This window comes from Bombina bombina, chromosome 5 (genome assembly GCF_027579735.1).
Source record: "Bombina bombina isolate aBomBom1 chromosome 5, aBomBom1.pri, whole genome shotgun sequence".
NCBI lineage: Eukaryota > Metazoa > Chordata > Amphibia > Anura > Bombinatoridae > Bombina > Bombina bombina.
Window position 1 is genome coordinate 1,150,811,440 of NC_069503.1, and position 15,092 is coordinate 1,150,826,531.

Below are 15,092 nucleotides of genomic sequence, written 5' to 3' on the forward strand. Positions count from 1 at the left end.
ATGCCACCCTGACTCTTGTATACACATACTAGGTGGTGCCACTGTGACTCTTGCATAGCCATACTAGTGCCACCCTGACTCTTGTATAGCCATACTAGTGCCACCCTGACTCTTGTATACACATACTAGGTGGTGCCACTGTGACTCTTGTATACCCATACTATTGCCGCCCTGACTCTTGTATACACATACTAGGTGGTGCCACTGTGACTCTTGTATAGCCATACTAGTGCCACCCTGACTCTTGTATAGCCATACTAGTGCCACCCTGACTCTTGTATACACATACTAGGTGGTGCCACTGTGACTCTTGTATACACATACTAGTGCCGCCCTGACTCTTGTATACACATACTAGGTGGTGCCACTGTGACTCTTGTATAGCCATACTAGTGCCACCCTGACTCTTGTATACACATACTAGTGCCACCCTGACTCTTGTATACACATACTAGTGCCACCCTGACTCTTGTATACACATACTAGTGCCACCCTGACTCTTGTATAGCCATACTAGTGCCGCCCTGACTCTTGTATACACATACTAGGTGGTGCCACTGTGACTCTTGTATAGCCATACTAGTGCCACCCTGACTCTTGTATACACATACTAAGTGGTGCCACTGTGACTCTTGTATAGCCATACTAGTGCCACCCTGACTCTTGTATACACATACTAGTGCCACCCTGACTCTTGTATACACATACTAGTGCCGCCCTGACTCTTGTATACACATACTAGTGCCACCCTGACTCCTGTATACACATTAACTAGTGCCTGCCCTGACTCTTGTATAGCCCATACTAGGTGGTGCCACTGTGACTCTTGTATACACATACTAGTGCCCACCCTGACCTCTTGTATACACATACTAGTGCCACCCTGACTCTTGTATACACCTACTAGTGCCGCCCTGACTCTGTATACCCATACTATTGCCGCCCTGACTCTTGTATACACATACTACGGTGGTGCCACTGGTGACTCTTGTACTTAGCATATAGTGCCTCCCTGACTACTTGTATACACATACTAGTGCCTCCCTGACTCTTGTATAGGCCATACTAGTGCCAACCCTGATCTCTTGTATACACATACTAGGTGGTGCCACTGTGACTCTTGTATAGCCATACTAGTGCCACCCTGACTCTTGTATACACATACTAAGTGGTGCCACTGTGACTCTTGTATAGCCATACTAGTGCCACCCTGACTCTTGTATACACATACTAGTGCCACCCTGACTCTTGTATACACATACTAGTGCCGCCCTGACTCTTGTATACACATACTAGTGCCACCCTGACTCCTGTATACACATACTAGTGCCGCCCTGACTCTTGTATACCCATACTAGGTGGTGCCACTGTGACTCTTGTATACACATACTAGTGCCACCCTGACTCTTGTATACACATACTAGTGCCACCCTGACTCTTGTATACACATACTAGTGCCGCCCTGACTCTTGTATACCCATACTATTGCCGCCCTGACTCTTGTATACACATACTAGGTGGTGCCACTGTGACTCTTGTATAGCCATACTAGTGCCACCCTGACTCTTGTATACACATACTAGTGCCACCCTGACTCTTGTATAGCCATACTAGTGCCACCCTGACTCTTGTATACACATACTAGGTGGTGCCACTGAGACTCTTGTATAGCCATACTAATGCCACCCTGACTCTTGTATACACATACTAGGTGGTGCCACTGTGACTCTTGCATAGCCATACTAGTGCCACCCTGACTCTTGTATAGCCATACTAGTGCCACCCTGACTCTTGTATACACATACTAGGTGGTGCCACTGTGACTCTTGTATACCCATACTATTGCCGCCCTGACTCTTGTATACACATACTAGGTGGTGCCACTGTGACTCTTGTATAGCCATACTAGTGCCACCCTGACTCTTGTATAGCCATACTAGTGCCACCCTGACTCTTGTATACACATACTAGGTGGTGCCACTGTGACTCTTGTATACACATACTAGTGCCCGCACTGACTCTTGTATACACATACTAGGTGGTGCCACTGTGACTCTTGTATAGCCATACTAGTGCCACCCTGACTCTTGTATACACATACTAGTGCCACCCTGACTCTTGTATACACATACTAGTGCCACCCTGACTCTTGTATAGCCATACTAGTGCCGCCCTGACTCTTGTATACACATACTAGGTGGGTGCCCACTGTGACTCTTGTATAGCCATACTAGTGCACCCTGACTCTTGTATACACATACTAAGTGGTGCCACTGTGACTCTTGTATAGCCATACTAGTGCCACCCTGACTCTTGTATACACATACTAGTGCCACCCTGACTCTTGTATACACATACTAGTGCCGCCCTGACTCTTGTATACACATACTAGTGCCACCCTGACTCTTGTATACACATACTAGTGCCGCCCTGACTCTTGTATACCCATACTAGGTGGTGCCACTGTGACTCTTGTATACACATACTAGTGCCACCCTGACTCTTGTATACACATACTAGTGCCACCCTGACTCTTGTATACACATACTAGTGCCGCCCTGACTCTTGTATACCCATACTATTGCTGCCCTGACTCTTGTATACACATACTAGGTGGTGCCACTGTGACTCTTGTATAGCCATACTAGTGCCACCCTGACTCTTGTATACACATACTAGTGCCACCCTGACTCTTGTATAGCCATACTAGTGCCACCCTGACTCTTGTATACACATACTAGTGCCACCCCTGACTCTTGTATACACATACTAGTGCCGCCCTGACTCTTGTATACACATACTAGGTGGTGCCACTGTGACTCTTGTATAGCCATACTAGTGCCACCCTGACTCTTGTATACACATACTAGGTGGTGCCACTGTGACTCTTGTATAGCCATACTAGTGCCACCCTGACTCTTGTATACACATACTAGGTGGTGCCACTGTGACTCTTGTATAGCCATACTAGTGCCACCCTGACTCTTGTATACACATACTAGTGCCACCCTGACTCTTGTATAGCCATACTAGTGCCACCCTGACTCTTGTATACACATACTAGTGCCACCCTGACTCTTGTATACACATACTATTGCCGCCCTGACTCTTGTATACACATACTAGGTGGTGCCACTGTGACTCTTGTATAGCCATACTAGTGCCACCCTGACTCTTGTATACACATACTAGGTGGTGCCACTGTGACTCTTGTATAGCCATACTAGTGCCACCCTGACTCTTGTATACACATACTAGGTGGTGCCACTGTGACTCTTGTATAGCCATACTAGTGCCACCCTGACTCTTGTATACACATACTAGTGCCACCCTGACTCTTGTATAGCCATACTAGTGCCACCCTGACTCTTGTATACACATACTAGTGCCACCCTGACTCTTGTATACACATACTAGGTGGTGCCACTGTGACTCTTGTATACCCATACTATTGCCGCCCTGACTCTTGTATACACATACTAGGTAGTGCCACTGTGACTCTTGTATAGCCATACTATTGCCACCCTGACTCTTGTATACACATACTAGTGCCACCCTGACTCTTGTATACACATACTAGGTGGTGCCACTGTGACTCTTGTATACCCATACTAGTGCCACCCTGACTCTTGTATACACATACTAGGTGGTGCCACTGTGACTCTTGTATACACATACTAGGTGGTGCCACTGTGACTCTTGTATACACATACTAATGCCACCCTGACTCTTGTATACACATACTAGGTAGTGCCACTGTGACTCTTGTATACACATACTAGGTAGTGCCACTGTGACTCTTGTATAGCCATACTAGTGCCACCCTGACTCTTGTATACACATACTAGTGCCACCCTGACTCTTGTATACACATACTATTGCCGCCCTGACTCTTGTATACACATACTAGTGCCGCCCTGACTCTTGTATACACAGACTAGTGCCGCCCTGACTCTTGTATACACATACTAGTGCCACCCTGACTCTTGTATACACATACTAGTGCCACCCTGACTCTTGTATACACATACTAGTGCCACCCTGACTCTTGTATACCCATACTAGGTGGTGCCACTGTGACTCTTGTATACACATACTAGTGCCACCCTGACTGTTGTATACACATACTAGGTGGTGCCACTGTGACTCTTGTATACACATACTAGTGCCACCCTGACTCTTGTATACCCATACTAGGTGGTGCCACTGTGACTCTTGTATACACATACTAGTGCCACCCTGACTCTTGTATACACATACTAGTGCCACCCTGACTCTTGTATACCCATACTAGGTGGTGCCACTGTGACTCTTGTATACACATACTAGTGCCACCCTGACTCTTGTATACCCATACTAGGTGGTGCCACCCTGACTCTTGTATACACATACTAGTGCCACCCTGACTCTTGTATACACATACTAGTGCCACCCTGACTCTTGTATACCCATACTAGGTGGTGCCACTGTGACTCTTGTATACACATACTAGTGCCACCCTGACTGTTGTATACACATACTAGGTGGTGCCACTGTGACTCTTGTATAGCCATACTATTGCCACCCTGACTCTTGTATACACATACTAGTGCCACCCTGACTCTTGTATACACATACTAGGTGGTGCCACTGTGACTCTTGTATACACATACTATTGCCACCCTGACTCTTGTATACACATACTAGTGCCACCCTGACTCTTGTATACACATACTAGGTAGTGCCACCCTGACTCTTGTATACACATACTAGTGCCACCCTGACTCTTGTATACACATACTAGTGCCACCCTGACTCTTGTATACACATACTAGGTAGTGCCACCCTGACTCTTGTATACACATACTAGTGCCACCCTGACTCTTGTATACACATACTAGTGCCACCCTGACTCTTGTATACACAGACAAAGTGCCAATATGAGCCTTCTATATGCAGTCTTCATCCCTAGGGTCACAGTGCTCGCTGGCTACAGCCGATTTTAGCTGCAACAAACAAAAGCCCGTACTGATTTTTTTCTCGAAAGCATTCACATTTCACACTACTTTAGGGTAGGTAAGCTTCGTTTGTACGGAGATCTCGCGATACTTGTATATGGTGTACAACATACATGGGAGATTGGGAGTCTCGCGACATTTGTGTTTATGTTTGGTGTGCAGCGAAGTCCCGCGATATTTGTGTTTTTTGTCTGGTGTGCAGGGGACTCTCGCAAAATTTGTATTTGTTATGCATTGAAGTCTCGCGATATTTGTGTTTGTGTCTGGTGTGGAGTCTCGCGAGAGTTAGTTGCTGACTGAGAGCTGGAGAGAGGATGGCGACTTCGGTGATGTTGGTGAGTGAGATATGCGGATAGCGCACGTGAGACCTGGTGCAGTGCAGGGAATAGATATTGTGTGCGTGTTCATGTGACCCGGTGTCATGCAGATAATAGGTGGTGTGTGCCTGGCGAGCAAAGAGGAGCTAGAGTTATCACCTCAGCCATGTTAACCCTGGACATTCATATGTTACACAACTGCAGGGTATACACAGGGAGCAATATGTATTGTGCCTCTGCATAGCACGACTAGTGCTACTGGACAAACCATGTTCCTCTCTGCACACCCGGCAGCATGTGTAACTCATAACTAACTGTGCGGGCTCTGGGGCATGAAAGGGGAATGATTTACTGGGGGTACAGAGAGAGACTGACGGGGTAATGAGGTACTGGGGGTACAGAGAGAGACTGACAGGGTAATGAGGTACTGGGGGTACAGGGAGAGACTGACAGGGTAATGAGGTACTGGGGGTACAGAGAGAGACTGACAGGGTAATGAGGTACTGGGGGTACAGAGAGAGACTGACAGGGTAATGAGGTACTGGGGGTACAGAGAGAGACTGACAGGGTAATGAGGTACTGGGGGTACAGAGAGAGACTGACAGGGTAATGAGGTACTGGGGGTACAGGGAGAGACTGACAGGGTAATGAGGTACTGGGGTACAGAGAGAGAGACTGACAGGGTAATGAGGTACTGGGGGTACAGAGAGAGAGACTGACAGGGTAATGAGGTACTGGGGTACAGGGAGAGACTGACAGGGTAATGAGGTACTGGGGGTACAGAGAGAGACTGACAGGGTAATGAGGTACTGGGGGTACAGAGAGAGACTGACAGGGTAATGAGGTACTGGGGGTACAGAGAGAGACTGACAGGGTAATGAGGTACTGGGGGTACAGAGAGAGACTGACAGGGTAATGAGGTACTGGGGGTACAGAGAGAGAGACTGACAGGGTAATGAGGTACTGGGGGTACAGAGAGAGACTGACAGGGTAATGAGGTACTGGGGGGTACAGAGAGAGACTGACAGGGTAATGAGGTACTGGGGGTACAGAGAGAGACTGACGGGGTAATGAGGTACTGGGGGTACAGAGAGAGACTGACAGGGTAATGAGGTACTGGGGGTACAGAGAGAGACTGACAGGGTAATGAGGTACTGGGGGTACAGAGAGAGACTGACAGGGTAATGAGGTACTGGGGGTACAGAGAGAGAGACTGACAGGGTAATGAGGTACTGGGGGTACAGAGAGAGACTGACAGGGTAATGAGGTACTGGGGGTACAGAGAGTGACTGACAGGGTAATGAGGTACTGGGGGTACAGAGAGAGACTGACGGGGTAATGAGGTACTGGGGGTACAGAGAGAGAGACTGACAGGGTAATGAGGTACTGGGGGTACAGAGAGAGACTGACGGGGTAATGAGGTACTGGGGGTACAGAGAGAGACTGACAGGGTAATGAGGTACTGGGGGTACAGAGAGAGACTGACAGGGTAATGAGGTACTGGGGGTACAGAGAGAGACTGACAGGGTAATGAGGTACTGGGGGTACAGAGAGAGAGACTGACAGGGTAATGAGGTACTGGGGGTACAGAGAGAGACTGACAGGGTAATGAGGTACTGGGGGTACAGAGAGAGACTGACAGGGTAATGAGGTACTGGGGGTACAGAGAGAGAGACTGACAGGGTAATGAGGTACTGGGGGTACAGAGAGAGAGACTGATAGGGTAATGAGGTACTGGGGGTACAGAGAGAGAGACTGACAGGGTAATGAGGTACTGGGGGTACAGAGAGAGACTGACGGGGTAATGAGGTACTGGGGGTACAGAGAGAGAGACTGACAGGGTAATGAGGTACTGGGGGTACAGAGAGAGAGACTGACAGGGTAATGAGGTACTGGGGGGTACAGAGAGAGAGACTGACAGGGTAATGAGGTACTGGGGGTACAGAGAGAGACTGACAGGGTAATGAGGTACTGGGGGTACAGAGAGAGACTGACAGGGTAATGAGGTACTGGGGGTACAGAGAGAGACTGATAGGGTAATGAGGTACTGGGGGTACAGAGAGAGACTGACAGGGTAATGAGGTACTGGGGGTACAGAGAGAGACTGACAGGGTAATGAGGTACTGGGGGTACAGAGAGAGACTGACAGGGTAATGAGGTACTGGGGGTACAGAGAGAGACTGACAGTGTAATGAGGTACTGGGGGTACAGAGAGAGACTGACAGGGTAATGAGGTACTGGGGGTTCAGAGAGAGAGACTGACAGGGTAATGAGGTACTGGGGGTACAGAGAGAGACTGACAGGGTAATGAGGTACTGGGGGTACAGAGAGAGACTGACAGGGTAATGAGGTACTGGGGGTACAGAGAGAGAGACTGACAGGGTAATGAGGTACTGGGGGTACAGAGAGAGACTGACAGGGTAATGAGGTACTGGGGGTACAGAGAGAGACTGACAGGGTAATGAGGTACTGGGGGTACAGAGAGAGAGACTGACAGGGTAATGAGGTACTGGGGGTACAGAGAGAGAGACTGACAGGGTAATGAGGTACTGGGGTACAGAGAGAGAGACTGATAGGGTAATGAGGTACTGGGGGTACAGAGAGAGAGACTGATAGGGTAATGAGGTACTGGGGGTACAGAGAGAGACTGACGGGGTAATGAGGTACTGGGGGTACAGAGAGAGACTGACAGGGTAATGAGGTACTGGGGGTACAGAGAGAGACTGACAGGGTAATGAGGTACTGGGGGTACAGAGAGAGACTGACAGGGTAATGAGGTACTGGGGGTACAGAGAGAGACTGACAGGGTAATGAGGTACTGGGGGTACAGAGAGAGACTGATAGGGTTAATGATGGTACTGGGGGTACAGAGAGAGAGACTGATAGGGTAATGAGGTACTGGGGGTACAGAGAGAGACTGACGTGGTAATGAGGTACTGGGGGTACAGAGAGAGACTGACAGGGTAATGAGGTACTGGGGGTACAGAGAGAGACTGACAGGGTAATGAGGTACTGGGGGTACAGAGAGAGACTGACAGGGTAATATGGTACTGGGGGTACAGAGAGAGAGACTGACAGGGTAATGTGGTACTGGGGGTACAGAGAGAGAGACTGACAGGGTAATGAGGTACTGGGGGTACAGAGAGAGAGACTGACAGGGTAATGAGGTACTGGGGTACAGAGAGAGACTGACAGGGTAATGAGGTACTGGGGGTACAGAGAGAGAGACTGACGAGGTAATGAGGTACTGGGGGTACAGAGAGAGACTGACAGGGTAATGAGGTACTGGGGGTACAGAGAGAGACTGACAGGGTAATGAGGTACTGGGGGTACAGAGAGAGAGACTGACAGGGTAATGAGGTACTGGGGGTACAGAGAGAGACTGACAGGGTAATGTGGTACTGGGGGTACAGAGAGAGAGACTGACAGGGTAATGAGGTACTGGGGGTACAGAGAGAGAGACTGACAGGGTAATTGAGGTACTGGGGTACAGAGAGAGACTGACAGGGTAATGAGGTACTGGGGGGTACAGAGAGAGAGACTGACGAGGGTAATGAGGTACTGGGGTACAGAGAGAGACTGACAGGGTAATGAGGTACTGGGGGTACAGAGAGAGACTGACAGGGTAATGAGGTACTGGGGTACAGAGAGAGAGACTGACAGGTAATGAGGTACTGGGGGTACAGAGAGAGACTGACAGGGTAATGAGGGTACTGGGGTACAGAGAGAGACTGACAGGGGTAATGAGGTACTGGGGGTACAGAGAGAGAGACTGACAGGGTAATGAGGTACTGGGGGTACAGAGAGAGACTGACAGGGTAATGAGGTACTGGGGGGTACAGAGAGAGACTGACAGGGTAATGAGGTACTGGGGGTACAGAGAGAGACTGACAGGGTAATGAGGTACTGGGGGTACAGAGAGAGACTGACAGGGGTAATGAGGTACTGGGGGTACAGAGAGAGACTGACGGGGGTAATGAGGTACTGGGGGTACAGAGAGAGAGACTGACAGGGTAATGAGGTACTGGGGGGTACAGAGAGAGAGACTGACAGGGTAATGAGGGTACTGGGGGTACAGAGAGAGACTGACAGGGTAATGAGGTACTGGGGTACAGAGAGAGAGACTGACAGGGTAATGAGGTACTGGGGGTACAGAGAGAGACTGACGGGGTAATGAGGTACTGGGGGTACAGAGAGAGAGACTGACAGGGTAATGAGGTACTGGGGGTACAGAGAGAGAGACTGACAGGGTAATGAGGTACTGGGGGTACAGAGAGAGAGACTGACAGGGTAATGCGGTACTGGGGGTACAGAGAGAGACTGACAGGGTAATGAGGTACTGGGGGTACAGAGAGAGACTGACAGGGTAATGAGGTACTGGGGGTACAGAGAGAGACTGATAGGGTAATGAGGTACTGGGGGGTACAGAGAGAGACTGATAGGGGAATGATTTACTGGGGGTACAGAGAGAGACTGACGGGGTAATGAGGTACTGGGGGTACAGAGAGAGACTGACGGGGTAATGAGGTACTGGGGGTACAGAGAGAGACTGACAGGGTAATGAGGTACTGGGGGTACAGAGAGAGAGACTGACAGGGTAATGAGGTACTGGGGGTACAGAGAGAGAGACTGACAGGGTAATGAGGTACTGGGGGTACAGAGAGAGACTGACAGGGTAATGAGGTACTGGGGGGTACAGAGAGAGAGACTGACAGGGTAATGAGGTACTGGGGGTACAGAGAGAGAGACTGACAGGGTAATGAGGTACTGGGGGTACAGAGAGAGACTGATAGGGTAATGAGGTACTGGGGGTACAGAGAGAGACTGACAGGGTAATGAGGTACTGGGGGTACAGAGAGAGAGACTGACAGGGTAATGAGGTACTGGGGGTACAGAGAGAGAGACTGACAGGGTAATGAGGTACTGGGGGTACAGAGAGAGAGACTGCCAGGGTACTGGGGGTACAGAGAGAGACTGCCAGGGTACTGGGGGTACAGAGAGAGACTGCCAGGGTACTGGGGGTACAGAGAGAGACTGCCAGGGTACTGGGGGTACAGAGAGAGACTGCCAGGGTACTGGGGGTACAGAGAGAGGGGGCCTTGCTGGATAACAAGAGGCTGGGTACAGGGGAGGGGGCCTTGCTGGGTACAGGGGAGAGGACCTTGCTGGATAACAAGAGGCTGGGTACAGGGGAGGGGGTCTTGCTGGATAACAAGAGGCTGGTTACAGGGGGAGAGGGCCTTGCTGGATACCAAGAGGCTGGGTACAGGGGAGGGGGTCTTGCTGGATAACAAGAGGCTGGGTACAGGGGGAGAGGACCTTGGTGGATAACAAGAGGCTGGGTACAGGGGAGGGGGTCTTGCTGGTTAACAAGAGGCTGGGTACAGGGGAGGGGGCCTTGCTGGATAACAAGAGGCTGGGTACAGGGGGAGGGGGCCTTGCTGGATACCAAGAGGCTGGGTACAGGGGGAGGGGGCCTTGCTGGATACCAAGAGGCTGGGTACAGTGGGAGGGGGACTTGCTGGATACCAAGAGGCTGGGTACAGGGGGAGGGGGCCTTGCTGGATAACAAGGGGTTGGGTACAGGGGAGGGGGCCTTGCTGGATAAGGGGCTGGGTACGGGGAGGGGAGGCCTTGCAGGATAACAAGGGTCTGGGTACATGGGGAAGGGGGCCTTGCTGGATAACAAGGGTCTGGGTATTGGGGGAAGGGGGTCTTGTTGGGTACAGGGGGAGAGGGCCTTGCTGGATAAGAGGGGGCCTTGCTGGGTACAGGGGGAGAGGGCCTTGCTGGATAACAAGAGGCTGGGTACAGGGGGAGGGGGCCTTGCTGGGTACAGGGGTAGAGGGCCTTGCTGGATAATAAGGGGCTGGGCACAGGGGGAGAGGGCCTTGCTGGATAATAAGGGGCTGGGCACAGGGGGAGAGGGCCTTGCTGGTTAATAAGGGGCTGGGTACAGTGGGAAAGGGCCTTGCTGGATAATAAGGGGCTGGGTACAGGGGGAGAGGGCCTTGCTGGATAATAAGGCGCTGGGTACAGGGAGAGAGGGCTTTGCCGGATAACAAGGGGCTAGGTACAGAGGGGGGCTGGCAAGGCACAGACCTTACTCTGCTACATGTCTGTCTAATTAGCCTCAGTAGGGTTCATACAATACTGCTAAACAGTGGATATTTTGTTAATAAATTAGTGATTTCGCCTTGTCTTCTGGAGGAACAAGTCTGGATTGGGTCCTCCTCATAAGGCAAGTGATAGTGTTGGGGAGTTTCACCATTGAAAGATGGATTAAGAGTGTCATGGGACTGATAAATAGGTTCATTTTGAGGATCTGATAAGGAGACTGTTTACAAGCGTCAAGGGGCTGATCAGGAGACGCATTATCAGTGTCAAGGGGCTGTTTAGGAGATGGATTATGAGGGCTGAGTGGCAAGGAGCTGATCAGGAGACTGATTATCAGTTGCAAGGGGCTGTTTAGGAGATGGATTATGAGGGCTGAGTGGCAAGGAGCTGATCAGGAGACTGATTATCAGTTGCAAGGGGCTGTTTAGGAGATGGATTATGAGGGCTGATCAGGAGATGGATTATGAGGGCTGAGTGGCGAGGAGCTGATCAGGAGATGGATTATGAGTGGCGAGGAGCTGATCTGGAGATGGATTGTGAGTGGCTGAACAAGAGACTGATTATGAGTGGTGAAGTGCTAATCGGGAGAAGGATTATGAGGGCTGATCAGGAGACAGGCTACAAGTGGCGAGGGGTTGATCATGAGGCAAGTTGTGTGGAGCGAGGAGCTGATGAGATGGATTAAGAGTGGCGAGGGGCTGATCAGGAGGATTATTATACATAGTGCAGAGCATGGCTGTATTTATGTATGCTATGGGTAGGTAAGTTAGGTTTGTATCCCATGTTTTTATATTATATATAATATAAAATAAGTGGTTGTTTCTTGGCTACAGATGAAATCTGTTGCTGGCTTCCAGTTGTCAGGTTGGCTGATAAAATGTACTGTGTATATGTCACCAACTGGGTAATCTGTAGGATAAAGAGGGTTTGCGAGGGGACGAACTGTACATGTAACAGTTTCTTGCCGCATTGGGGTAAACATATTTTATGTTCTCTTTGCAGGGCGTTGATGCCATCAAACTGGAAAATGGACAGAGCACGGCTGCAAAGCTGGGCCTTCCTCCTCTTACGCTGGAGCAACAGGAGGCGTTGCAGAAGGTAAGCTTCTCCTTACACACACTGCATACTGTGCACTCTGGTCTAGTGTTTGCTTATTTGTTATTATACACACAGTAACGCTGCTTCCTTTTCAGGTACCAACTCCTTTATGTAAAGTATATGAGGTCTGGGGACATAGATTAGCCACACACAGAGAATGGTGTCTGATAAATGGCATTACTCTGGGAAATATGCTGCCACTCTGTGAATGTGTCTCACCTGCTTTATCTGATATTCCCAATGGATTGTAACATTCATTTAGTAAATGCTGGACAGAACTGAAGGAGGAGGTGGGACTTATTCAAGCTTTTTCCCATTCCCAATGAAGATCTGATTCTCTGGTTACCCTAATGCTGGAGTGCTATGGGGTCACCACACAGACCATCACAACTGCTTGCAATTGCTGTGCTAGGTTGTATTTGCCCTGTTCATTGTTACTAGGGCTGTTGTCACGCACATCTTAAGCCTCTAACCAGGGCTTGATGTGTTCAGAATGTAAGAATGTAGATGTTTGGCCGAATATTTAGCATCCAGCATTTTTCAATTTTGTGATGTGTGAACAAGTACACACAATATTTATTTAAAATTGTAACTCCTGATCATTAGAGACTCTGTGACTTTACCCCTTATATATCATAGACATACACACTCAAGAGGTTAAATCATTGCTGTGTAACACACATACAACAGTCATTTAACCCCTTGATTGCCTGATAAACACACAGGGCTGAATACATACCTAGGATATAACAAGCTGATCTGGACCTCTGAGTCTGCCAGCGTTCATTGCTGAATAAATTCCTTCAAGTATTTATCTTACCTGGGAATGCAGCTTTTTTCCTATTGCTGAGTTGTCTCCAAGCTAGGGCAGTTGGAGAATATTGTGAATCTTTAGTAAATGTGGGAGTTTAGCAGCCTGTGTTTATCTGCTTATGTACTGTAATTGGGTCAGAATCTCTGTCAGATGTGCTTGTTTGTCTAGTGAACCTAATCTGTTGATGACAATAACTCGTCTCAACCCTAGGGGGCAGAAGATAACCTTATAGTAATATTGATGGTAAAAATCCACTTATGTGTAGTGACCGTGTCACCATTGGAAAATTAACTATCTATTAGTACCATTAAATGCAATATATGTGACTTATAACGGTCCCAACTTTGTAGTGTCTTATCTGAAAACAGGGACAGTCTGTAAGGGTCATCCAAAAGTTTAATCCAAATAGGTGGCTCTCTCTGCACCGGGTGGCTAAAAAATGTTATTGCAGGATGCCTCAATATCGATGTCCTTGGTCGTTAAAGGGACAGTCAACCATAGAATAGTTATTGTTTTAAAAGATAGATAATCCCTTTATTACTCATTCCCCAGTTTTGCATAACCAACACAGTTATAATAATATACTTTTTACCTCTGTGATTACCTTGTATCTAGGAACCTTCTTCCAGCCCCCTGATCACATGACTGTGACTGTTTATTATCTCTTGTCTTAAATTTAGCATTGTATTGTGCTAGATCTTAAATAACTTTCTGTGCCTGAACACAGTGTTATCTATATAGCCCACGTGTACTTTCTGTCTCTTTGTGTTGAAAAGAGATTTAAAAAGCATGTGATAAGAGGCAGCCCTCAAAGGCTTAGAAATGAGCATATGAGCCTACCTATGTTTAGTTTAAACTAAGAATACCAAGAGAAAAAAGCAAATTTGATGATAAAAGTAAATTGGAAAGTCGATTAAAATTAAAAGTCCTATCTGAATAATGAAAGTTTAATTTATACTAGACTGTCCCTTTTAACTGAGTTTTTTTTTGAGGACGTACCCTGCATGTCCTCGGTCGTTAAGGGGTTAAGGTCAGATTGTTTTAGGAATACCCCATATGTCTAGGAGGTTTCCAAGTAATTGATAGCAAATATAGGTCAGATACAATGATGGTTTTATTAGTTTAATGCTAAAATTTGCTGTGCTTGAACTATAAGCTTAATAGCAGGCACCCAATACAAAACCATATATATATAAATGTGAATAACAGCGTTTTGAGGATAGTGTGAGGTTTTCTCTAGATTGTTAATAAATACTAATAAGATCTGTGATGCTGCCTGAGTTACCTGACAAAGTATTCTTAGTGGCCCCCGCCACCAAAGTTACAGAGTCTATTGGATTAAAAATGAGTAGAAAGATTGGTATATAGGTGCAAAACAGAACTTATAACTGAAAATGAATCAGTTTGCATTAATAATACAAAAATAAATTAATACAATACAATAAAATGTTGTGTAGTACACTCTTAAAATATGTACAAATAAAAATATATTTAGATAGGGTCCAATAACTGAAGTCTGACGTTTATAAGCAAACTTACTGTTACCTGAATTCCCTATGAAAAAGCCGCTATTAAGGGTGAAATGCGTTGACTGTGTTTGGAGCCGCTTAATCAGTGTGAGGACCTGCAAAATAGATCCCATGTCCATAGGCTGAGTAAGTCTGGAAACATCAAAGGAAATAATTCTCATGTATCAAGTGGAAGATCACGTGTCATCTGAACCCGCCTCACAAACGTCACACGCCGATG

General features: G+C 47.9%; 1 protein-coding gene across 2 annotated transcripts in view; it reads left to right on the plus strand.

Annotated features, from left to right (window-relative positions):
- The first annotated feature begins 5,270 nt into the window (after positions 1-5,270).
- The window catches only part of PUF60 (poly(U) binding splicing factor 60), a 232,310-nt gene continuing 222,488 nt past the window's right edge, over positions 5,271-15,092 (plus strand). For both annotated transcript variants that reach the window (XM_053715484.1, XM_053715485.1), the window contains exons 1-2: positions 5,271-5,332; positions 12,434-12,529. In XM_053715484.1, coding sequence (XP_053571459.1) covers positions 5,312-5,332; positions 12,434-12,529 — 117 coding nt within the window. In that variant the 5' untranslated portion in view covers positions 5,271-5,311. The remainder of the gene's footprint in view (positions 5,333-12,433; positions 12,530-15,092) is intronic.